A 23,825-nucleotide genomic window follows, 5' to 3' on the forward strand; every position below is an offset into this window, starting at 1 on the left:
CGAGGAAGGGTCAGCGGTCAGCCGCTACATAGGTGATGAGGAAGTCACTCTATGGAATCAGATACTCTCTGTCTCTTTCCATTTTTCTCCCTGCCTCCTCCCCTCTTTATCTCCCCATTCTCTAGCTATAAACAAGTGTTAGACAATTTCTTCCAGTCTATGTAAATTAGGTGAAGGAATAAAGGTTATATAGTCCTGACCCAGCGTGTGAGGCTCAGAGCAGGGTAAGCTTACAAAGTAGTCAGACCTGCACTGAGACAGACAAGGTCTAGATAATGTGGCCTAGTCATTGATCTCAGCAGAACAGCCTGAACTTAGAAGTACCACTGCTTGTCCGGGTGAGAGCAGGAACAGAAGGCCAGCTGTATGGCCTCCGACACTCCGGGTGATCAACCTGGCTGTACAAAGTAGGAGTGATGCTGCAAGAAGGGGAAGGAGTACAGTCTCAGCGAAGTGCAGCCAGCAGGGGCCAGCCAAGCAGGTGCAAGGAACAGCAGCCTCAAGTATCCAAGGCCCCGTAACTGAGAGGGAGGAACTGTTCAGTGTGACATCTCTGGCATGCGAATGAGAAATGGTCAAGCTATGAAACGTACATTAGTCTGCTATCCTGCCTCCTGGCCTCCATGGGGTGCACTACATACATCTAAGCTGGGACAGTACAGCTGATGTAACCCACATTTCTCTTTAGTACGTGGCAGGAAACAGAAATGTCACGGTTGGGACCGGAGAATGTAATGCGGCTCCGTGCTGCCCTGTGTGCTACTAACTGCATTCCATGTTCACATGTGGACCTGGGCCCATAGTAACACCTGATGGGACATGTCTGAAGATTATAGAGAAACAAGGCTGCCAGCAGCACAATCTTCAAAAGACTGATTTCAGCTGGACAGCCAACATGCAACGTCACATAAATGAGCTGCATCCAAAAAGCTCAAAGGATACAGTATCCTTTGAGCTTTTGACTTGACAAAGACTCACAGAGCTGAAACATGGTATGTATTGTTCTGTCGTCTGGGAGGAATAAAGGGGATTTTTTATCTGCAGCACGCTTGCTGTCACGTCTGCCTTCTCTACATGTCTGAATGTTGCCATCGCCACCCTGTACTGTGGACCTGGCTTCATATTAACACTTAATGGCACATATCCGAATAATGCTACCTTTGCCCTGTACTGGGGACCTGGCTTCATAGTAACACCTAATGGCACATGTCAGAATGACGCCACCTTTGCCCTGTACTGTGGACATGTGCATGTGATGCCACCACCACCTCCCTGCAACGTGGACCTGGCCTCATAGTAACACCTGATGGCACATGTCCGTGTGATGCCACCACCACCTCCCTGCATCGTGGACCTGGCCTCATAGTAACACCTGATGGCACATGAACAAGTGATGCCACCACCACCTCCCTGCACCGTGGACCTGGCCTCATAGTAACACCTGATGGCACATGTCCGTGTGATGCCACCACCACCTCCCTGCACTGTGGACCTGGCCTTATAGTAACACCTGATGGCACATGTTCGTGTGATGCCACCACCACCTCCCTGCACCGTAGACCTGGCCTCATAGTAACACCTGATGGCACATGTCCATGTGATGCCACCACCACCTCCCTGCATCGTGGACCTGGCCTCATAGTAACACCTGATGGCACATGTCCATGTGATGCCACCACCACCTCCCTGCACCGTAGACCTGGCCTCATAGTAACACCTGATGGCACATGTCCATGTGATGCCACCACCACCTCCCTGCATCGTGGACCTGGCCTCATAGTAACACCTGATGGCACATGAACAAGTGATGCCACCACCACCTCCCTGCACCGTGGACCTGGCCTCATAGTAACACCTGATGGCACATGTTCGTGTGATGCCACCACCACCTCCCTGCACCGTAGACCTGGCCTCATAGTAACACCTGATGGCACATGTCCATGTGATGCCACCACCACCTCCCTGCATCGTGGACCTGGCCTCATAGTAACACCTGATGGCACATGTCCATGTGATGCCACCACCACCTCCCTGCACCGTAGACCTGGCCTCATAGTAACACCTGATGGCACATGTCCATGTGATGCCACCACCACCTCCCTGCATCGTGGACCTGGCCTCATAGTAACACCTGATGGCACATGAACAAGTGATGCCACCACCACCTCCCTGCACCGTGGACCTGGCCTCATAGTAACACCTGATGGCACATGTCCGTGTGATGCCACCACCACCTCCCTGCACCGTGGACCTGGCCTCATAGTAACACCTGATGGCACATGTCCATGTGATGCCACCACCACCTCCCTGCACCGTGGACCTGGCCTCATAGTAACACCTGATGGCACATGTCCATGTGATGCCACCACCACCTCCCTGCATCGTGGACCTGGCCTCATAGTAACACCTGATGGCACATGTCCGTGTGATGCCACCACCACCTCCCTGCATCGTGGACCTGGCCTCATAGTAACACCTGATGGCACATGTCCATGTGATGCCACCGCCTCCCTCCCTCAAACCTCCACAGCAGCGGATCAACTGTCAATGACTCATTGATTTTTGCTGCCTCCAAATGAAAAGCTTTTCTCCTGCTTTATCTGCAAGGAATCATCAGAAACAATCATTCAGCACTCCCCTGAGAAACCCTCTTAAAGGGAAATGATTCACCGGCAAATAACTGTGAATAACAGCAGAGGAGCAATCGGAGGGAAGCAGCCTGCTCTGGAGGGGTCTACAGAGGCTCTAGTGCTGCTCCCACTATTGCAAGCGCTCCTCCCGGCTTCAGCAGCAGGGCCAGGTACAGGCAGCGTGATTAAGACCGATGTTAAGACATTAAGCGGTCAGCGGCATTAAGTGATCGTTGCCTCCTGCAGAGACCTTGCGGCCTCATGTAGAGTCTGAGCATAAACACTCAGTAACTGCGCAGAGCCTGAGCTTCGGGTCTGCAGATATCTACATACTTCTACACCGACCCATAGAGGTGAGCAGTGTGCCCATTTAGATACTAATAAGGGTAACCTGTCCTGTCTACAAAGCAAAGAAGAGCTCTGGCCTCTGCCAATGGCTGAATCTTACGGGATTTGTTGCTTAGCCCCTCACCTGCTGGGTTCAAATATGAAAATGGTTCCAGCGCCATCCTGACAATTATCTGCACGCCGACATACTGCAGTAACGAGATCACATGGCTCTCAGCTCTGATCATTTTTGGAAAGACTGTTCTGTGTAAATCCAGCCTGTCTGATTTTAGTTTGTGAAAACTGGACTGATTTTAATGTGTGTCTGTTTTACATCTGTATGCATTGCATGTGCCCATTTTTAACTTCCATGTGTCGGGAGGAGGCCCAATTATTTTAGCATTGCTTAGCAATGATACCTGAAAAACACAGCGCACATTGGTGTCATCTAGTGACTTGAATGGCTAACTGTCATCTGAGAAGTCAGTAACCACAGATAATGATGATGATGATGAAGAGGACAAGTCAGTAACTGATGATGATCATGAAGAGGACAAGTCAGCAATCATTAATGATGATGATGATGATGATGATGATGATGATGAAGGGGACAAGTCAGCAATCATTGATGATGATGAAGACAATTCAGCGACCATTGCTCATGATGAAGAAGATGAGTCAATAACCACTGATGCTGAAGACAATTTAGTGACCACTGGTGACGATGATGATGAAGAAGAAGACGACAAGTCAGTAACTATTGATATTGAGGATGATGAGCATGAAAAAGACAATTCAATGAACACCAATAATGATGAAGAATAAAATTTAGTGATCAATAATGATGAGGATGATGAAGTCAATTCAAGGACTACTGGTAATGATAAAGACAATTCAGTCACCATTGCTGATGAGGATGAGATGATAAAAAATTCAGTGTCCATTGATGATGATGAAGACTATTCAGTATCCACTGATGATGATAATGATGAATACTATTCATTGACCATTGATGATTAGGAGGAAGACAAATCAGTGTCCATTGATGATGATGATAATTAAGAAGACATTTCAGTGACCATTGATGATGTTCTTTGGAGACAACATCAGACATGAGGGTTAAGTTGGCTATACACATTAAAACTGATTTTGTCAGAATAAGCCACCATCTAATGTGTATGGTGACGTCTGACTCTCCCCAGATGGCAGATATCCTTGAGCAGATGAGCCGCTGCCAGAAGTATCTGGTGCCAGCTTATTCCGCTTTCCCCATACAGAACACATACAGGTTGAACAGAGATGAGCATGCATATGGAGGACGGGGTCAAAAATAAACAGCAATCTAAAATGTATGTCCAACTTTGGGGTCCGTGAAATGATCACATAACTAGGTGGTCAGTTGGGGGGCCAGCACCCATAACGTGCCCCTTTCATGGACATCTTGTGTTATCTACACCGACGGACCCCTGACCTCTCAATGCTAATAATAATAATGAATCATCCATCACCTGTATAGTGCACATCTATAGGCAGTGGACAGACACTTGAAGAATGAGAACTGTGCACCCTGCTAGTAGTAACTGAAATATCTGGAAGGCTTATAATGAAGAGGCCAAAGAGGGATGATCAAGAACACTGATGTGTTAATATCCTAGAAGCCCCCCTACTCCTAAATACAGAGGAGGTTACTAGAAGGGATATTACTTGCATAATTCAGCAGATACAAGAGAGGGACTTAGTGTTATTTGACATCTCTGCAGGTATAGGGAGAGGAGAGAACATGGAGGTGGTAATATCTGGACATCTTCGCAGCTACAGTGCATTCAGAAAGTCCTCAGACCTTTTCCCTTTTTTTACATTTTGTTATGTTGTGGCTTTTTGCAAATTGAAAAAAAATCCATGTTTTTCCCCATCATTTTGCACCCAGTACCCCAATAATGACAAAGTGATAACAGAATGTTAGAAATCTTTGTAAATGCTTTAAAAATGAAAAATTAACATTTTGCATTGACATAAGTATTCACACCCTGTACTCAGCACTTAGTTGAAGCACCTTTTAGCAGCGATTACAGCCTCCAGTCTTCTTGGGTATGATGCCACAAGGTTTGGATGGGGGCCATCTGTGGACGGACATTTTTAAGTCTCTTCAGAGATGTTTGATTGGGATCAAGTCAGGGCCACTCGAGGACATTCACAGAGTTGTCCCTAAGTCCCTCCTGTGTTGTCCTGGCTGTGCACTTAGGGTCATTGTCTTGTTGGTAGTTTAACCTTCTGCCCAGTCTGACGTTCCTTGCGCTCTGGCTCAGGTTCTCAGTATCTCTGTACTTTGCTCCACTCAGCTTTCCATCAACCCTGACCGGTCTTCTCCTCCCCCAGCATGATGCTGCCACCACTAGACTTCACTGTAGGGATGGTATTGGGCAGGTGATGGGTGGCGCCTGGTTTCTTACAGACATAAAACTTGGAGGCCAGAAAGTTCTATCTTGGAGTCATCAAAGCAGACAATCTTGTTTCTCGCAGTCTCAGAGTCCTTTAGATGCTTATTGGTAACTCCAGGTGGCTTTCATGTGTCTTACTGAGGAGGCTTCTTTCTGGATGCTCTGCCATAAAGCCCAGATTGGTGGAGGCTGCCGTGATGGTTAACCTTCTGGAAGTTTCTCCCACCTGCCCACAGGATCTTTGGAGAATTAGAAGTCTCTGAGCATATGGTCTTTATTAGCTTGAAAAATGACATATGAATCCGAAACGTTGTTATAATGAAAAATCATCCTTGCTCTGAACTACTATTGAATTGCACACCGTGTTTTTTGTTTAGTTTGGTGGGTCGGCAGCTCTAGGAAGAGTCCTGGTTGTTGTTCTTCCATGTAAGAATTATGGAGGCCGCTGGGCTCTTGGAAACTTTCAGGGCAGCAGAAATTGTTTTTGTTGCCTTCTCCAGACCTGTGTCTCCACACAATCCTGTCTCTGACCTCTACAGGCACTTCTTTCCTCCTCATGGATTGGTTTTGGCTCTGATATGCATTGTGAGCAGTAAGACCTTGACAGGTGGGGTCTTTTAAAATGATGTCCAATTAATTGAATTTCCCAAAGTGACTCCAATCAAGGTGTAGAACATCATCTTAGAGAGGATCAAGAGAAATGAGAGGCCTCCAGAGCTAAAATTCAAGTGTCATACCAAAGGGTGTGAATACTTATGTCAATGCAAAATGGAGGTTTTTAAATTTTTTTTAAATGACAAAGATTTCTACCATGCTGTTGTCACTTTGCAGGTATGGGGTACTGCGTACAGAATGATGGGGGGAAAGTTTTTTCTTTTTTTTTTTTATTTTCACAAGTTCACAATATAACTAAATGTCAAAAACAAGGTGAAAGGGTGTGAAGACTTTCCAAATGCATTGAACAGGTGGAGTAGAGAAGATGGAGGAGGTAATATCTGGATTCCTCCGCAGGTACAGGTGTTAATATTCGGGCTGGATTCATCACTGATCACACCTCAGATTATCTCCGCAGGCACCTGGCAGAGAGAGTTAATTCGATCATGGGAGCTCCGGGATAACTCGGTGCAAGCCGTTAATTACAGCCCAGTAAAGGGATTACACGAGCAGGGTTAGGGAAGTGAGCGTCACTGGGGGAGATTTAAAGGAGAGGTAGGCACAGGCGGAAACAAGAATAGAGGGTGCAATGGAGCTGTGAACACCCTACGAGAGCTAAGAAAGGTAGAACCTCACTGATAATGACAGGTGATCCCCATCATCACTGTTGCCACGATCAGCATTGTCCGGAACATCACGACAGTACACTCTGCACCGTTTGGACCTGCAAGTAGCGGCTGACCAAAATGCGCATGCTCCAGCTGGGAGCCAATCACCCCAACTTCAAGCGCTGCCTCTCCATTATTAGAATGCTCCCTGACATGCCCATATAGCACATCACCCTGGTACTTGCTGACCCTTTTCTAGAGTGTAGCACGGATGCCCCAATAATCACCTACAACTACATGCAGGACTATATAGCATGTCATCCTAGCCTGATACTTGGCCCTGGGGCCCCTGCATTTCCCTCTGATTTGATTAGTGCAGGTTGCACATAGCGGTAGCCTTTCCTTGTCTTGTCAAGCAGTATCAGCCTGGTGATAGGATATTACCCGGCGGGGGGTGTTTTGCCAATGTGATGCCATCTCTGACATTTCACATCATTAGTGGATGGCGCAGGGGCCCACGCTGCGATCCATCTGTCATCACAGCTCCAAAGCTTTCATGGAAGGGCCCCCAGGGGTGCAGAGCGCAGGACCCCACACGCTATATAACCCCAGACCTTTCTATCTACACGAAGTTAACACCTTCATCCCTGCCATACTTCTAAAGCTGTGCTCTCAGATTTTCCATGCAGATTTGCAGAAGCAGCAAAGTATATGAGATTGTAACAAATCCTACAGGCATGAATGAATGTTTATCGTATGTCATGTGACCTGCCCTGTGGATTTCAATACCTGCGGAGTATCAGTTCTTTCTGTGGATGTTCAGTGCGCTTTTTTCTCTTTTTAATGCCCAAGTTGAAATCCACAGCAAATCTGCCCCGGGTGCAAGAACCGTCATACACGATCAGAGGATAACGAGCAGCTACCGAGAAGGAGAGCAGTGTGGGGGGTGATATGAGACAGGCAGGAAGGACCACACCAGGACACAGGGGGAGACGGACGTGTAATAAGGCCTCTAAAAGCCTTGCACCTCACAGCTGATCAAGGACTCCTATTAAAGGACACTGCACCAGCACCTTCACCACATCCTACCAACAAATGGTTAATCATTCATGCACAACTGGATGTGATCATAATTCCAGATGTAAGGAGGACTCCAATGCAGGAGCCAATTATACCACTCCCATCATCCCCAACCCCAGGTGTTGTCTCAAGGGTACCTGATGTAACTAATCAAGGGCATAATTAGTTGCATCAGGTGTGCTTGAAATAAAACACATCAAACATCTCCCCGACCCCAGGGGCTCACAATCTAATCTCCCTCACATACTGTGTATCGCTCACATTATCCCTGACCCCAGGAGCTCACAATCTAATCTAATCTCATACCCAATGTATAAATTCCATCATCCCTGACCCAAGAGCTCACACCACTGAAACAAGAAAATCTGCAGGAGGACCTTGCCATAGCACAGAGGAGAGGGATGCAGAAAACAGCAGCACAGAGGAGATACAGCAAACAGCAGCACGAGGAGATACAGCAAACAGCAGCACATAGGAGAGAGATGCAGAAAACAGCAGCACAGCGAAGACACAGCAAACAGCAGCTCAGCAGAGACACAGCAAACAGCAGCTCAGCAGAGACACAGCAAACAGCAGCTCAGCAGAGACACAGCAGCTCAGCAGAGACACAGCAGCTCAGCAGCACAGCGGAGACACAGCAAACAGCAGCAAATAGGAGAGAGATGCAGAAAACAGCGGCACAGCGGAGACACAGCAAACAGCAGCATAGAGGAGACACAGCAAACAGCAGCATAGAGGAGACACAGCAAACAGCAGCATAGAGGAGACACAGCAAACAGCAGCACAGAGGAGGAAGCAAACAGGAGAGAAATGCAGGAAACAACAGCACAGTGGAAATGCAATAAACAGCAGCGCAGAGGAGACACAGCAAACAGCAGAGTAGACTAGATACAATAAACAGCAGCACAGAGGAGATACAGTAAACAGCAGCACAGGGAAGAGAGATACAGGAAACAGCAGCTCAGAGGATGAGTAGCTTGCACATGTGCACTTATAATTTCTGCTTTTCACTTTGGGGGGTTTTAGTAACTTGATTGCAGGGCACTGCATGCTGACCTATTTGTGCTTCATGGGTCCAAGTAAAGGGTTAATCTACGCAGGAAATATGCTGTGGTTTTGGATCCATCTGCGCCGGTTGTTTGTTATTTATAGCGGATATTTCTTTTTTTCTGCATCTAGTGCCAGATTGTGTTTACAGGCGTTGCCGTCCAGCGTTCTGTTCACCACATTCTGAGAATGCAACAACAAAAGCGAGAACAAAACCATCTCTGCAAAACCTCATCTCGTCATATTGAGGGAGATCACCCACCACAGCTACTGAGGTGTCTGCATTCACATAATTAGCGCCACTTCTAATAAATGAAGAGATGCCAACCACTGCACTTCGCCGATCTCCAGGGTAAGTATTGACTGGCAACTACAAGAGCTACAGTTACAAAATTGTTCAACCTCCATTGCAAATTAGGTTTCTTTGTCAAATTTACACACTTTTAGCTGTTTGAAAAAAAAGAAAAATCAAAAGAACAATTTTAATAGCGCAACACAACTAATATAACAACTGCTTAATCCAAATTCACCACAAAATGCCACTTTTAATGGCTACTGCAGTCTCAGAATAAAATCACCTATTATAGCACATATTTGCAAATTAGGTGCTGCCTTAAGGGAACCTGATGTAACTAATCAAGTGCTTAATTAGTTGCATCAGGTGTGCTTGAGATAAAACACATCAAACACCAGGACTGGCGGGGGCTTTGTTAACTGTGACATTAGAAACATGGCTAAGTCAAGAGAGTATAGTCTGAAAGGTAAAGAGAAAAGATCATGGCCTTGTGCAAACAAGGAAAAGAATACAAGAATATAGCAAAGACACTGAATGTTCCAAGAGGTACAAATAGAAGCAATTTACAAGTTTAAAGTTAGAGGAACACTGGCTGCACCACCTGGATGTGGCAGAAAGAGGACGCTATCACCGGCTGTCACCAAGTTCCTAAGGAGGCAGGGGGTCAAAAACCGTCCAGTGACTGCAGAAGACTTGCAGCAAGTTCTGGTGGCAGCGGCAATGAGGCTTCTGTTTGCGCAGTAAGGTGCATACTAAACACTTAGGTCTTCATACCTGAACTCCAAGACGTACAACCGCTTCTAACCCAAAAGCACAAGAAAAGTCACATCTGATATGCTAAAACCCATATAAATAGCAGCAGGATTTGGGGATTGTGTTTTGCGGAGCAATTAAACAAAACTGGGACTTCTGAGACCTATGGCTCAGCGGTATGTCTGCCTACATGGAGCATGGCGGTGGCTCGGTGAGGCTCTGCGTCCTCTGGATCCATGCAGGGTGAGGAGGACAAGATGGGTTCAATCACATATCGGGAAATCCTAGGAGAAAACATCATGCCTTCTGTGAGGAAGCTGAAGCTTGGGTATCATTGGACCTTCCAACAGGACAATGATCAAAGTGTATTACGTGCGTAGGTTGTGCATGTGTAATATGCTGCATCGATCTGCCATAGGCTGCCATGTTGCCAATCACACAAATTGCACGAAATACGCGTGCAAGAAAAATCGCACCATGTTCTATCATAGCGTGTATTAAATGCGCATACACACCAAGATAGTGCATGGTGATTGGCGGCACGCACCAAGTAGGCAATTTAATTTCGTACTTGCTGTGTGTCGCGCACATACCTCTGGCGGGCAGCACGCAGTGAATTATGCTTGTGTGAGCCCTGCCTAAAGCGGATGGGCCAGATTAAAAGTTATCCACAGGACCGCTGATCCCAAGAGACGGGGTCCTGGATGAAGTAGCAATCGAGTATAAATAGAAGCGTGGGAGATAGAGGAGCGGAAAGTCGTGTCACATCCACTGTGAGGTTACAGAGGAGAAATGATTAAAAGTGTCACCATCCACAGACCTGTGAACCTGACTGTAGCTCTATACAGACACTAACCAGCAGCAGCAGAAGGGTGATGGGAAGTCCTGCAGCCTCCAAGGCTAACATGAATCCCTGAGAACTGCAGCACTGGACTGAAGTATACAGCATGCACCGTTATCAGGTGTACGTATTGATTATCCCGTGACGTGATGGCCATACCACGATGCCTGCGTCCTGCGGCGCTCCCACCCCTGTAGTTAGCAGAAGCCACTTCTCAGCAGCAGACAATCAGTTGATTTTGAGACAGGAAGGGAAGAAATAGGAATTTGCGCAATCAGGAATTACTTTTGTTTTCTTCTATCACTCTGATTTCTTAGCAATTTCCTTCTCATTGTTCAACACATAGTAATCAGGGAGCGAGATGCTGGCCGCCAGATGAAGCTTATTGTCCGAATATACCCACAACGCAAATCATTTAGGAAGGGGAAGGGGAGGAAGGCAGAGTCCCAGCACCGTCCTATGTGTGGAAAAAGACAACTGTGGGGGATGCCCCTGGACTATTCCCTGTAGCAGGTACCCATCACTCACATTATGGCAGAAGCCCCCCTGTATGCAGCACAGACCCACACTCACTATTCTGCTAGTGGAGTCACTGTGTACATACATTACTAATCCTGTACTGATCCTGAGTTACATTCTGTATAATAGTCCAAAGCTGCGCTCACTATTTTGCTGGTGGGATAACTGCGTACCATGGGGAGCTCATAAATATCAAGGACTGGATTACAAATATGACGTACAGGGCTCCATCCTCTGTTTATTGCAGGAAATAATTTTTTTTATTTTGTGAAAACCACAGCACCAAATGAAGTAAGTGAACCCCAAATGGAGTCCGGCACTGTCACCAGTTTATGCTGTACTCAGATAAGGCAGATTTCCTTTAAGTATCACTGCACAATGCATACCCATGGTAAAATACTACACCCAGAAACAGTTAGGCCTCCCTCACACAGATGTTTCTATACAGCGTTTAGTGTTACCTTTTCAGTGCTGCGCTAAACCCTGTACAACGCTCCCATGCATTTCAATGGGGCCATTCACACAAGCGTCAAAACGCAGCGTCTTCAATTCTGCACTTTGACAGCGATGCATGTTCTATCTTTGGCCATTTTCAACTGTGCGGTACCCATTAAAATGAATGGGCAGCGGTTTCAGCACTGCTGAAAACACGGTACAACTTGGTTTAAGAACCCCGCCTCCAGCAAGAGATTGCTGTGACTGGTTCTTGGCGCTGGCTTGATGCACCAATCACAGCGATTCATTGATTGCCTCAGCCAATCATAGCTCGCCAGCTCTTATTGGCTGAAGCCAGCGCAGAGAACCAATCACAGCAATCTCTTCCTGGAGGTGGGGTTCTTAAACCTTGCTACCAGCAATAGATGATCTGTCAGTGCACAGGAAGTCTGGAGCAGTGCCAGAGATCAGCGCCAGGGACCCGGACGGCACCTGCTAGTAAGTATTGCTTTTTTTTTCAGCTTCCTTGGCTGCGTTTTCAACTGTGCTGAAAACGCAGCCACAACGCTGGCATAACTAACGCATGCCAGCGCTGCTGAAACTGGTCTGAAACAACAGTAAACGCAGCGTTTTTCTGCAAATGCCTGTGTAAGGGAGGCTTTAACCACGCTCACAATTGACCACACCCACAAAATTAACCACACCCACTTTTCACAAACATCTCTGCATACAAGAACATCACAAACCCCGCCTGGACTATCTGATTAATTCCAGGCCCGAGGTAACTTCATGACTTCTACTCCTGTCATACCCAGAGATGTAGTTACAGCTTTGCTGACTTGGAGAGCAGAGCATTGTGGGAGCTTCACTTACTCCAAGGCAAGCTGGTGGATGTCTTCTAAGGGTACCTACCCACTTGCGATTTTTTTTCCTGTGATGTTTTGCGTTTTTTCTCAAGAGCAATTAGTATAGAATGTGTTCTTGTCCATCTGGGTTTTTTTTCCGTTTCGTGGGGTTTTTTCACATAGGAACTGTCAGTTGCATATGTCTCCTTATTTTTCTCTTAATGAACCCATGATTGTCAATGGAGGGCTGCAAAAAACGCGCAAAAAATGCAGCGGGAAAACGCACAAAAAACGCGCAAAAAACGCGCAAAAACGCCGCATTTTTCACGCGCGAAAATCGGCAATGCAAGTGGGTAGGCGCCCTGAGTGACAAGAGCAGAGCTGTGACCGAAGCTCTGGCTGTGACTGAAGTAGTAGGCAGGGAGAGGAGGCGAAGAGCGGCCAGAGATTCCCCGCTGGAGACCACTCTGCTCCACCTCTTATACAGTATAACCCAGGGCAGAAGAGGGCGGAGCCTCAGTGACAGACATGTATAAAGTGGTCACTTACCTCCACCAAGTGGGGGGTGGGGTTGAAGCCGCAGAGGTTGCACACTTGCTTTTTGCAGGAGGTGCAGCTGTTGTAGTTGGGGAGGTCGCTGGATCCCACGTTCAGTTCTGTTTTGCACAATGGGCACACGACTTTCGGCACATCCTTTGGCTTAATGTGTTCACTCCTCCCAGGCTTGTGAAGAGGGGAGGCCTCGGCCCGGCTCGGGGCAGGGGATGCTGACCCCTGGGGTTTTGTGCCCAAGTCTTTGCTTGCATCGCTAAAAACTATTTTTGGAGGCACTTTGCCCGGGGACTGCTGATTCTGTGGGGTCGGTTCAGGAACAGACATCAGCGTGCTTGCCTGGTTCAAGAGAGAAGCCCCAAACCCAAACAGCTTTCCTGTCAGCCCCTCCTGGGCCTGGGCTTGCTCCTGGGCAGATGATGCAGGGGTTTTTGCAGGAGAACCCCCCAGGTTTTTCCTCTGTTCACCCGGGGAAGGCTTTCCTTGAGAATGTTGGGGAGAGTTCCTCAGAGCCTCCAGAGGAGCAGCAGGTTTTGCTTGGCCTTGGCTGAATTGTTCCCTTGGTTGGGTGGGTTGGGGTTTACCTTGCGGATGAGACACAGCGGTGCCCTCTACCTGCGCACTCCCCAAGGATGTCTCTGCACCACCCTTCACCTGGGACTGGTAGTGGCCTTGTGGCTTCTGTTGGGGTTTACTTTGGGCCTGTTGTTTCTGTTGGACTTGAGGCTGGTATTGCGATTTTGGGGGATGATGGCTTTGAGTTCGATCCTGTGATTGACCTGGCGGCTGTTGGGGACGATACTGCTGCTGGGTTGGAGGATGGGCCTGTGGGTGGTGCTGGGACTGAGGGGGATGCTGAGCAGGTGGCGGCTGAGGGTGGTGCTGGGAATGAGGTGGATGCTGAGGGTGGTGCTGGGAATGAGGGGGCTGCTGAGGGTGGTGCTGGGAATGAGGGGGCTGCTGAGCAGGTGGTGGCTGAGGGTGGTGCTGGGAATGAGGGGGCTGCTGAGCAGATGGCGGCTGAGAGTGGTGTTGGGAATGAGGGGGCTGCTGAGCAGGTGGCGGCTGAGGGTGGTGTTGGGACTGTGGGGGCTGTTGAGCAGGTGGTGGTTGTTGGTGATGCTTTGCCACCAGCGGAGGAGAATCTGATAGCGGGAGCTGATGGAGAGACTGCGACAGAGGTTTCATCTGCTTGGCTGGAGATAGTGAGGGAGACAGTGGAGAGTGGAGCTGCTGCTGGCTCTTCGATCTGGTCGCAGTAGTCATGTCCATCCCAAGAGCCCGCTGCATCTGGCAATTCAGGCACAGCCATTCCTTCACCTGTGAAGAGAGCAGACAGGGGTCAGTGACTGGTCAGAGATGGCAGGACCTCAAGATGCAAACAGATATGTCAACTGGAGGCAATCAAATAATTAGTAACGTTCTATGGGCCAGCGATATGGCGACTCGGTGGGCACCATCCTCCCTAACCACCCAAGCGACCATCCTGTACACATTTGCTAACTACTTGCTCTGGGAAGGCATCTCTCGGACTCGTTGATCTGTCCCTTGGGAGACTCTTTGACACGCTAATGTATGAATGAACTTAATTAAGAGGCTGCGTGGGAACAGCGAGCTTCTCATTACGGTAATCCCCTGGATACAGCGCTACTGAACAAATATTGACAAGTTACAGGATAATCAGCGCCACGCACAGATCCTCGTCATAAGATACAGTAGAAGAATAACAACGCATGACGGAAATTGCCCTGAACACGAGCAGCGGCTGACACATGAAATAATCAGCTAAACACATAGTACAAACTAGAATCTGGACCAGTCAGAGTCCACGAGCCCTCTGCCGCTCACTGCCAGGTCATCAGGTCCCCACTAATTAGGACACTGTTACTGCCCATCCAGGACATGCAAATCTGCTGCTAGTGTGTGGCTGGTGCCCAAACCAGAGCAACGCATGAGCAGAAGTGACGTCTCCAAAGACGTTGCAGACCGGACCTGGGGACAAAATCACCCATCATGGTCAGGGCAGTGTGCAGCACCGACTCCTGGGAGCTGTGCTACATTATATAGGCAAGCGGGACACATTGACGACGCAGTAACCAGCACCCAGGCTTGAACTGATCTGCTGGGAAGTGGGCGAATCACCACCTTCCCAAATGAGCAGTGCCTGACACAGTACACTTGTGGTACTACATGCAGACAGTGTACAGCATCTCAGCCACCGTGCCTCCATATATTAACGCCAGGATTTCAAGTAACACACTGCCCAGATTATTATCATATTGACGAGCAGGCAAAGCTGTAGGCTGGCCATTATCTAGGCTGGGCAGCAGTTATTGACAGGGACCCCAGGACTGAAACAGTCTAAGGTAAGGGCTAGTCTTCAGGGTACTGGGAGGGCCCCTAGTTCGAGACAAGGACACGGCAAAAGCTTCTACGATTAGGGCTCTGACACACTTGCGGTTTTTTTAGCACAAATGTCAATGGGACTTTCTAATGTTAAAAACGCTTCGCACAAAAATTGCAAAGCACAAACTTACAATGCATTTTTAACATTAGAAAGTCCCATTGACATAAAAAAACGCAGCGTTAAAAAAAAACGTGAGTGTGTGGGAGCCCTAAGAGGTGCGCGCTCGTTCTCCTACTAGGTGACTGAAATAAAATCATTAACAAATTCTTGTCATTCTTCTCCTTTCCGTGGGGAACTATAACTCCCAGTATGCCCTGAGAGTTGAAGACCTTCAGGACCTGCTGGGAGCTGTAGTTTTCTCCATAGTTTTCCATTCTTAGGCTACATTCACACAAGCTTGAATCTTGCACAAGTTTTGAGATGCACAAAACTCACGCGAATATGAGCTCCATTCTTTAGATTGGAGTCATACACATTAGCCATTTTTTTTTTTTTTTTATTTTCCCTCACGAGGTGAAAAATTGCTGCATGTCGTATTTTTTCGCGTTCCTTGGAGGAATCGCCCATTGCGTTCAATGGGACAGTCAAACACATCACAAGCCATGCGATGTGCACGCGAGTGCAATGTGATGTTTCCCATTGAAATCAATGGGAAATACTTGCCGATCCTCCGACGAGCGTGAAACAAGCGCCGGAGGATTGGAATTGCACAGGAGTGATGTGATGTGAGATGTTTTGCATGAAAAACGCCTCTTACCCGCGGGTAAAACAAACATTGACAAACCCGGCCTGATAACACGTTTGCTCGTGTGAATGTAGCCTTGAAGGGGTTTTCCAGCCGTTAACTGCGGATGACCGATCTTTAGGATAGGTTACCAATAGCTGATTGGTGGGAGTCCACTACTCAGAATTCCAGCTGATTGAAGAGGCTGCGGTTCTCGGGTGAGCGCTATGGCCTCTTTGGACTATGACATCACGTTCTTCAATCACATGGCCTGAAAGCAGCTTGGTCCCGTTCATGTCAATGGGACTGAGTTGCAATACCAGGCACAGCCACTGCACAATATACAGCGCTGTGCCTCGTTTGGACTGAAGTGACAGTAGTGCTCACCTGAGCGTCGCTGTCACTTCAATCAGCTGATCGGCGGGGATCCTGAGCAGCAGACCTCCACCGATCAACTATTGATGACCTATCCTGAGTGAGCTCAACCTTTACCAAATATTCCATAAATGTCAACTCTGAGATCCTCATCTATTGCGTTAATTGCCGCATACTCCATATATTTCAGTGGAGACAGCCGCACACAAACACATTTACTATCTCTCCAGCCAAACCTCCAGCTGCCCCGAATCCCCCTGTAATATTATATTCTCCTCCTCTGTAATATTATAGTCTCCTGCTCAGCATTCATCAGCTCACAGAGCTCAGTGTCATCTGCAGGTATCGATATTCTATCTTTAGTCCTCTACAAGGTCATTAAAGGGGCTGTACCAAATTATAAAATTATACCCTATCTACGGAATAGGGAATAACTTTATGATCGGTGGGGGTCCCGGTAGTCAACGCCCACGATCATAAAGTTATCCCCTATTCTGTGGATAGGGGATAACTTTATAACTCGGCAACAGATTAAAAATCAGCCTGCAGAATTTTGTATGCAGCTCTGGATGTGTCTGGAGTGCAGATATGGTATAACAGCAAATTAGTGAGTGCAGATCTGATTGGAGCATGAACCATGATGTAACAGCAGAATAAGGAGTGCAGCTCTGGATACAACTGGAGTATACACCATTACCTCTGTCAGATGAGGGTTGGGGTTGAAGCCACATTGGTTGCACACCTCGCTGCGACACTGGGTGCATTTGTTGAAGTTTGGCTGATTTGGAGAGGAGGTGAGGTCTGTTGTGTTGCATATAGGGCAGAGCGTGCTGCTGGGGAGAGGGGCGATCTGCGGCACTGAGTAGGGTGAGGTTGGGGTGGTGCCTCTGTCGGGAGATGCTGAGGGTGATCTTCCTGCACGGTGACCTTTGCTTTCCACCTGCAGGGTCCTCCTGGAGACGTCAGATGCCTGCTGGGATGGGGAGACATGGCTTTTCACTTCTTTTGTGCTTTCAGGGGTTTGTCTAAACGTTTGAGGAGCAGAACTCTGTCCGGCTAATCGTCCCGGATTCTCCAACCTCCCTGGAGCACTGTAAGAGAAGAGAGGAAATCACATCAACCCACAGTACACAAGGGCTGGGTTACAGTGTGAGGCTGCTTTCACACAGCCGAGAAAATTGCGCGAGATTTGTGCGTTGCAAGACGCACAAATCTCACACGAATACAAAACCCATCGTGGTGCCGGAAAAAAATTGCGGCATGTCCTATCTTTGGGCGTTCCCTTGGAAGGCCTCGCCCATTGTTTTCAATGGGGCTGGAAAACACATCATATGGCGTTCAAGGTTTTCCATTGAAAACAATGGGAAACACTTACCAATCCTGCGGCACGGCAACTGTACTAAAGCGATGGGAGGTATTTTTGACACAAACATGCCTTGCATACACGGGTACCACACATGTTGGTGAGCGCAACTTCGGGAAGAGTTTCATGGCCAGATATCGTGCTTGCCCATGTGAAATTAGCCTCAGGGAGAACTCCACAACAATCATGTACTGAATGCATCCCCAGTCACAGCTTTTCATCTGTTAGTATTGACAATCAGCCTGTTGTCACATCCTCACATCTGTTACCTGCAAGCAACCACTATATCAAGTCTTAGCAGTTGTCAGAGCCCTGTCAGCAGACCGCAGACCACCACTGTTATCAGAAGACAGATTACCAGTGTCCTCAGGAGGCAGGTCACCACTTTTATCAGAAGGTAGATTACTAGTGCCATCAGGTGGCAGGTCACCCCTGCCATCAGGAGGGATAGGATGCTAGTGGCCCTACACCGTCAAGAGGTGCCAGTGATAACCTGTGAGATAAGCAGCTGGTGGCCCCAGGACCTTGTGAGGTATCAGGGATACATAAACTGCAGGGAGATGGATCCCAGAGACTTCCAGGCGATCAGCCAGTATTCTGTGTGGAGGCAGTCAATAAAGTAACAGCATGTTCATAGTGAAGGTTATAGGTTAGAGCACAGTGATGCACAGGATATCTGCAGCCTCTCAGCACTACATGTGGACACAGATGACTCTTCAGATGCACAGTGAAAATACAAATGTAGAATGATGCTGCCATCTAGAAATAAACAATCTCTTGAGCCGGCTTTCTAGGGGCAGCGGGACCTGGAGTGAGGATGCCGAGTGGACAGGTCAGATTACAACCTGCCATAGTTGGGAGGATGAGCGCACTGACTACTGACCATGTGTGAGTCTGAGGTGGCTGGAAATGTGAGCATCTTTAATTCTGGTCCTAGAAGTAAAGGGTGCACTCATTCCTGTCCGGCCGCATTCATCTGTATTACGTGTCATGATGTCCCGCAGCTTGTGTCCATCCAAAACGGTCAAGCGAGAGGGACAGAGCACTTCACACATGACTGGGCTGATGATAGGCGTTATGCATACAGTTATGAGACATCTGTGCATCCCATATGTGGCTAATCACAGCACACATGGAGGAGGGACAGTCTTGATATAAACATGTTATTCTCCCATTTAGTCTTTGTTGTTGTATGGTGTGAAAATATTCTGCAGTGATTGTACTTGTCCCAATGCAGTCAAATATCACAGGCTTTGGTAATTAGGTCCATGAGTATTCATTAATCTACAATAGAAGCCAGGACAGTGAGGGTGGGGCTTCCCAGCTCCCTGCAGGACAGTGAGGGTGAGGCTTCCCAGCTCCCTGCAGGACAGTTTAGTTGTGGCTTCCCAGCTCCCTGCAGGACAGAAAAGGCGCGGCTTCCCAGCTCCCTCCAGGACAGTGAGCGGCTTCCCAGCTCCCTCCAGGACAGTGAGCGGCTTCCCAGCTGCCTTCAGGACTGAGGAAGCGCAACTTCCCAGCTCTCTACAGGACGCATATTTTGTATTTCAGCCGCACTTCAGTAGCGGTGAGCGATTCCAGTGACCTCATTGGTTGTTGGGTACACACACCCCTTTGGAGATGTACACGAGTCGGCGGCCCGTTAAATAAGCAGCAGCAGGGCTGTAGGAGGGTCGGCAGCTAACCCCAACCCTAAACCCTAACCGCAAACCGCTAACCCTAACCCCAAACCTAACCCCAACCCTAAAGCCTAAACCCTAACCCCCCAGGGGCCCCTGAAGTAGCACTCGCGCACATCTCCAAAGGGGGGTGTGTACCCAACAACCAATGAGGTCGCTGGAATCGCTTACCGCTACTGAAGTGCAGCTGAAATACAATATATGCCTACAGGACAGTGAGCGGCTTCCCAGCGGCCTCCAGGACAGAGGAAGCGCAGCTTCCCAGCTCCCTGCAGGACAGTGGAGGCGCAGCTTCCCAGCTCCCTGCAGGAGAGTGGAGCCGCAGCTTCCCAGCTCCCTGCAGGACAGTGGAGGCGCAGCTTCCCAGCTCCCTGCAGGGCAGTGAGCGGCTTTCCACCTGCCTCCAGGACAGTGGAGGTGCGGCTTCCCAGCTCCCTGCAGGAGAGTGGAGGCGCGGCTTCCCAGCTCCTTCCAGGACAGTGGAGACGCAGCTTCCCAGCTCCCTGCAGGATAGTGGATGCCCAGTTTTTTCCAGGACAGTGGAGGCGCAGCTTCCCAGCTCCCTACAGAACAGTGGATGCCCAGTTTCTTCCAGGACAGTGGATGCACAGTGCTCCAGTTACAGTGTAATTGGGGCCTGTACAGTGTATTACTAAAAACTGATAAAATTGCCCCCAGCAGGGAGATTCTTACAAGCCCACCCTGTGTTCTTCAGCCTGCATATAAATCTTAGCTACTTCATTGTTAATGCCCAATTCATTCACATAATGTTCACATACTGTTGATTATGTCCAATTCGGCAATCAACAAGAGTCTGCTCCCGTCTGATCGCTCCCAGGAAATTTAATCAGCTTTAAGGAGCAGCTTTGGCTGATGTTCGCAGTTATGTCATATGTGAGGATAATTTGCAGTGGAGAATGACCATGTCTCCAAATAACGGCTTCTCACTGGGAAATTCAATAATGAAATCAGCTCTCCCGTGCCTGGAAGCTGCCATTACAATTACAAGTGTCCAGATTAGCTGGAGAAGGAGCTAAAAGCAGGCTGTTCTCATGTCACCCTCACAGTGCAGTACTGGAAATCCGGGAACTAAACCCAACACAGCCAGGTTACCTTGGGAGATTCAGGCCAGCCAATCACATCCCCCAGATTACAGCAGAAAGCTGAACAATGAGCATGAATCAGAGTACACACATCGTGGCGTCACTCCTGCACTTTAGCAGGACACATGTTGCTATTTCTATGCACAACCCTGTCCAGGCAAATTACAAATCTGCAGTTCTACTCTGGCATTAAATTAGAAACCCTACGGCATCACTAAAAACAATCTAGAGCAAACCGCAGCGTACAGCCCGGAGCAAACCGCAGCGTACAGCCCGGAGCAAAGCGCAGAGTACAGCCCTGAGCAAAGCGCAGAGTACAGCCCGGAGCAAAGCGCAGAGAACAGCCCGGAGCAAAGCGCAGAGTACAGCCCGGAGCAAAGCGCAGAGTACAGCCCGGAGCAAAGCGCAGAGCACAGCCCGGAGCGAACCGCAGAGCACAGCCCGGAGCGAACCGCAGAGCACAGCCCGGAGCGAACCGCAGAGCACAGCCCGGAGCGAACCGCAGAGCACAGCCCGGAGCGAACCGCAGAGCACAGCCCGCAGCGAACCGCAGAGCACAGCCCGCAGCGAACCGCAGAGCACAGCCCGCAGCAAACCGCAGAGCACAGCCCGCAGCAAACCGCAGAGTACAGCCCGCAGCAAACCGCAGAGTACAGCCCGCAGCAAACTGCAGAGTACAGCCCGCAGCAAACAGCAGAGTACAGCCTGAAGCAAACCACCAAGTAAAGCCTAACACAAACACCAAGTAAAGCCTAACACAAACCACTGAGCAGAGCACAGGCTAGCACAAACCACGGAGGACAGCCTGGAGTAAACCAGGAATATTCGGCCGTTCACCCTAGTCCAAAGGAGACCATGACTTGTATGATATAAGACAAGGATTTATACCAAGAAAACCATGCGCTGTCTCTGCCAATCCCCCACCCCAACCATCGAATGGCCTGTGCGGAGGTACTAAGGGATTTGAGTGACCCCAAACTGCAGCAGGAGCACAGTGAGAAGAGCCACCACCCAGAACACAGGAGCTCAGTAAGAAGAGCCACCACCCAGAACACAGGAGCTCAGTGAGAAGAGTCACCACACAGGAGCTCAGTGAGAAGAGCAGCTGCCCAGGACACAGGAGCTCAGTGAGAGGAGCCACTGCCAAGGACACAGAAGCTCAGTAAGAAGAGCTACTGCTGAGGACACAGAAGCTCAGAAAGAAGAGCCACTGCTGAGGACACAGAAGCTCAGTAAGAAGAGCCACTGCTGAGGACACAGAAGCTCAGTAAGAAGAGCCACTGCTGAGGACACAGAAGCTCAGTAAGAAGAGCCACTGCTGAGGACACAGAAGCTCAGTAAGAAGAGCTACTGCTGAGGACACAGAAGCTCAGTAAGAAGAGCCACTGCTGAGGACACAGAAGCTCAGTAAGAAGAGCCACTGCTGAGGACACAGAAGCTCAGTAAGAAGAGCCACTGCTGAGGACACAGAGGCTCAGTAAGTAGAGCCACTGCCCAGGACACAGAAGCTCAGTAAGTAGAGCCACTGCTGAGGACACAGAAGCTCAGTAAGTAGAGCCACTGCTGAGGACACAGAAGCTCAGTGAGAAGAGTAGTTTCCTCTGGAACACAGGAGCTCAGTGAGAAGAACCACCACCCAGGACACAGGAGCTCAGTGAGAAGAGTCACTGCCCCTGGGACACAGGAGCTCAGCGAGAAGAGCCACTGCCCCTGGGACACAGAAGCTCAGTGAGAAGAGCTGCTACCTACTACATAGAAGATCAGTGAGAAGAGCCGCTGCCCATGAGACACAGTAGCTCAGTGAGAAGAGCCACTGCCCCTGGGACACAGGAGCTGTTAGGGCTGGCCAGGGCAGATGGACAGGGACACCTTATGCCAACCCTCTTCCGTGTCCCTACCTACTTGCCCCCATGGGCTAGGCCCCAGGGCGACGACTGGGCGATGATCCCTGCGCTGCACAAGTGTCAGGAATCCCAGGATGGAGGGACTTGGAGACAGACAGGTGGGAACCTGAATAGCTAACAAGACGTAATCAGCAACCAGAGAATAATCAAAAACCAGGCAGGGTCAGAACCAGAAAGCACGTGCACAGTACCGAAGGATAACCAGAGGCGAAGTCAGAGGCAAGCAGTAGTCAAACACTAGAAGTCAGGTCGAAGATAGCAGGTGTCAGCAGAAGGGATCAAAACCAAACACTGGCAATGAAAGACTGGCCGACCAGGTTTATATGTAGAACTCCCTGCCCACAGGGCGGAGGGAAGTCACATGACTACTGGGGGGAATCATAAAACCGCCTCCCCCCGGCGGAGCGCACTGACCAGAGTGGCGCTCGGCCGACCAGTGGACGTGCGTGTCGGCACACAACCAACCGCCAAAGTGGGGGAAACCGGACAGAGACGCGAGCCCGGGCCCCCGCGCCCCTGGTGGTAACCCAAATTCTAACAATAGCTAAGTGAGAACAGCCAGTGCCCCTGGGACACAGGAGCTCAGTGAGAAGAGCCGCTGCCCCTGGGACACAGGAGCTAAGTGGGATGAGATGCTGCCCCTGGGACACAGGAGCTCAGTGAGATGAGCCACTGGCCCTGGGACACAGGAGCTAAGTGAGAAGAGCCACTGCCACTGGGACATAGGAGCTCAGTGAGAAGAGCCACTGCCCCTGGGACACAGGAGCTCAGTGAGAAGAGCCGCTGCCCCTGGGACACAGGAGCTAAGTTGGATGAGATGCTGCCCCTGGGGCACAGGAGCTCAGTGAGATGAGCCACTGGCCCTGGGACACAGGAGCTAAGTGAGAAGAGCCAGTGCCCCTGGGACATAGGAGCTCAGTGAGAAAAGCCACTGCCCTTGGGACACAGGAGCTCTGTAAAAAGAGCCACCGCCCCTGGAACACAGGAGCTCAGTGAGAAAAGCCACTGCCCCTGGGACACAGGAGCTCATTGAGAAGAGCCGCTGTCCCTGGGACACAGGAGCTCAGTAAAAAGAGCCACTGGCCCTGGGACACAGGAGCTCAGTGAGAAGAGCCGCTGTCCCTGGGACATAGGAGCTCAGTGAGAAGAGCCGCTGCCCCTGGGACACAGGAGCTCAGTGAGAAGAGCCGCTACCCCTGGAACACAAGAGCTCAGGGAGAAGAGCCGCTGCCCCTGGGACACAGGA

The 23,825-nt window shown here is 49.4% G+C and overlaps 1 protein-coding gene across 1 annotated transcript in view; it reads right to left on the reverse strand.

Moving 5' to 3' along the window:
• Positions 1 to 14,313, reverse strand: part of BSN (bassoon presynaptic cytomatrix protein) — a 93,813-nt gene extending 79,500 nt beyond the window's left edge. Inside the window, exon 1 of the mRNA XM_066596828.1 lies at positions 13,022 to 14,313. Coding sequence (XP_066452925.1) covers positions 13,022 to 14,296 — 1,275 coding nt within the window. The 5' untranslated portion in view covers positions 14,297 to 14,313. The remainder of the gene's footprint in view (positions 1 to 13,021) is intronic.
• Between the last annotated feature and the right edge of the window lie 9,512 nt (positions 14,314 to 23,825).

The sequence above is a fragment of the Eleutherodactylus coqui genome, chromosome 3 (genome assembly GCF_035609145.1).
Source record: "Eleutherodactylus coqui strain aEleCoq1 chromosome 3, aEleCoq1.hap1, whole genome shotgun sequence".
Classification (NCBI taxonomy): domain Eukaryota; kingdom Metazoa; phylum Chordata; class Amphibia; order Anura; family Eleutherodactylidae; genus Eleutherodactylus; species Eleutherodactylus coqui.